Consider the following 2,617-nt stretch of genomic DNA (forward strand, 5'->3'; position numbering starts at 1 on the left):
CATTTTATTATTTTTTTTTGGAACGATTAATTATGCACAGAAAGCCTTAATAAGACATGATTAAGGTACTAATGAATGTATGAATAATTATTGTTCACTTGAGCAGGCATGACACTTGTGCAGCCATTTCTACGATCTTCGAGTGTACTTCATTCAAAATGTACTATATTCTATTCACTTAGAATATCACACCAAAGATGTTGTTTGTTTTTTACGTTCTACTGCCGAAGAAATGTCTGCTATGACTGTTCAGGTTAAAAAGCATCAAATATGTGGAGTCTATATGGAGTGCAAAAAGCAATCTCACCACTCTCAAATTCTTGTAGATAGTGCCAAGACCATGGGCATTGTATTTGAAAATTAGTAATAACATTGCGCACATGCTTCATATCACTCGTGTAACGATCGATACTGACGAGACCCTTCGCGTTCTTCACCCAGGCTACAATGACTGAATCATCTCGACAAACAGCAGGGTAGGCAGACATACCCTCCTTCCTCAAGACTTTCCCCTCTTTCCCTTTGCTATCAAGGAATACGACATCTGATTCATTGGCCAGTAACACTTTCCCTGTGTTGTGAAAGGAAAATATTTGCTTAGGTATATATCTCTCACACATTACATTTCTTACAGCCTTACCACCCTCTGGGGTAAAAATCAGGATATATGTGGACTGCCCGAAACCCACGTAGATATTATCATCTCTATCCACAGTGAGACCACCCCACCCTCCTTCATAGTAACTCATCATCTCGAACGAGACGTCAAACTTCTCCCATTGTGGGGTGTAGAGTGACATCTTGTTATGTGTATCGCGTACTACACTTTGGCCATTAGACAGGAATCCAGTTCTCAAGACTCTGACATCCTTCAGCACGGTCTGCTGTAACTTGCCATCAGGGGAGTAGAGATGGATTCCACCATTATACGATCCCACCGCCATCTTACCGCCTGGTGCACGAGCGATACAGGCCATGCAAGTTTCGCTAGGGAGCTTTACGTCTGCTTTGACACCCCAGGGAGGTGAGACGTCACCTCCCTGGACATCCCAAGTATAACCTTCCAACTCTCCAAGACAGAGTTCATCGACCTTCTCGTATCTACGGAAAGAAATTTTCCGAGCTCGTTCTGTCACACCTCTCGGTGATCGGTCGTCAGGATCACCTCGTCCCAGAAAGCTCTTCAAGTTGTCGCACATCGTGTCGTGTGCAAACAAGGCGTCTTTCTCCAGAGGTACCTTCATACCGTTAGTTACCAGCTCTTCCATAGCGGTCATGTGACTGATTGTTTGCCGGCTCTCCACCTCCATGGCGTGTAGCTCCTTCTCGAATTTTTCAGACCAATGTTTCACTTGACTTTTCAGCGCTTTTCTTCTGTCTGACAATAGCTGCACGTATTCCTCATACGTCTTGTCGATGTCATCATTGAGCTTTCTAAACATACTTGTTATTTCATTACGTTGTGTCTCTATGAACTCGATATGATTTTCAGCGGTCGCTTTCTTTGATTTTACTCCTTTTTTCAACTCACTGATATTTTTGATCACTTTCTCCTCGTGGATAGCTGCCTCTTCGATCTGATGCCCAGCTTGTGAGTGTCTTAACATCCCGCACTTACAGCAAGTGTACTCCCGACATGCGGTACAAAAACACTCTTCATCCTCGCTAGGATGTTTCTTGCATTTCCGTCGCCTCTTAAACAGAACTTTTCCCGAGAACACCTCGCTCACGGGCACCACTTCGTGAGTGGAGAACAGTTTCCAGATAGAGTGGCCGACTTCACACGATTTACACATATATTTCCCACAGTCCTGACAGTAGGACACAGCTGGCGACTTTTCGTCCGTCGCACAAACTGTGCATGTTGGATTCTTGGTTTTCACTTCGTCCACGAGAGAACTAAGGGGTATGTTTGTTTGTAACTTATCCACATCTCCACTGGGCAGGGGCGTTCCTTTCCTGCATATAGGGCAATTTATAGTTTCCTTGTCGGACTGAGTTTGAGATATCCGATGAAGACATTTTTTGCAGCACGTGTGAGAACATGTTAGTGATTTAGGTTGGTTGAAAAGAGTCAGACAGATAGGGCATTCCAGATTCTGGCTGATAATCTGGTGAAACGTTGCCATGGTCTCTATTTCTCTAATAGCAAAAGAAACAGAAAGTGGTAAAAACATCGACAAATATCATCAAACAACAGAGTTCAGCAATTACCTGATAGAAGAGGCGAAAGTTCGTTCGAAACATGATGTTAGAATGTATCCATTCTTAAATCCGAACGAAATAATGACGCACAATCTAAGACACCAGCGTGAATGTTTTCCTTTTTTTATATAACATTTACTGAGGATGCTTTATTTTTGGGTGCAAAGAAATTTCCCTATTTATGATCGTTCATTTGAGTGGAGGAGATCATATTAACGTATTGAGTGGGCCCGTCCTAAGATGATATTGAATGAAATTAGATGTTACTCGTTGATACTCTGAATGAAACATTCTTGAAAAAATAATAACTTGTATTGCGATACACTCATAAAAATATATTAGGTTATTTGATTAGAGTAGCTTACGGAGGGATGACTCTTTTAATCGTGGTCCTGTATATTTATATACAGCG

The 2,617-nt window shown here is 42.1% G+C and overlaps 1 protein-coding gene across 1 annotated transcript; it reads right to left on the reverse strand.

Annotated features, from left to right (window-relative positions):
- Positions 1-254: 254 nt before the first annotated feature.
- On the reverse strand, positions 255-2,129 carry LOC140246530 (uncharacterized). Its single transcript, XM_072325875.1, has one exon. It carries the CDS (start codon positions 2,127-2,129, stop codon positions 255-257), a length of 1,875 nt encoding a protein of 624 aa, XP_072181976.1.
- Positions 2,130-2,617: the final 488 nt, after the last annotated feature.

The sequence above is a fragment of the Diadema setosum genome, chromosome 3 (assembly GCF_964275005.1).
Source record: "Diadema setosum chromosome 3, eeDiaSeto1, whole genome shotgun sequence".
Lineage (NCBI taxonomy): Eukaryota > Metazoa > Echinodermata > Echinoidea > Diadematoida > Diadematidae > Diadema > Diadema setosum.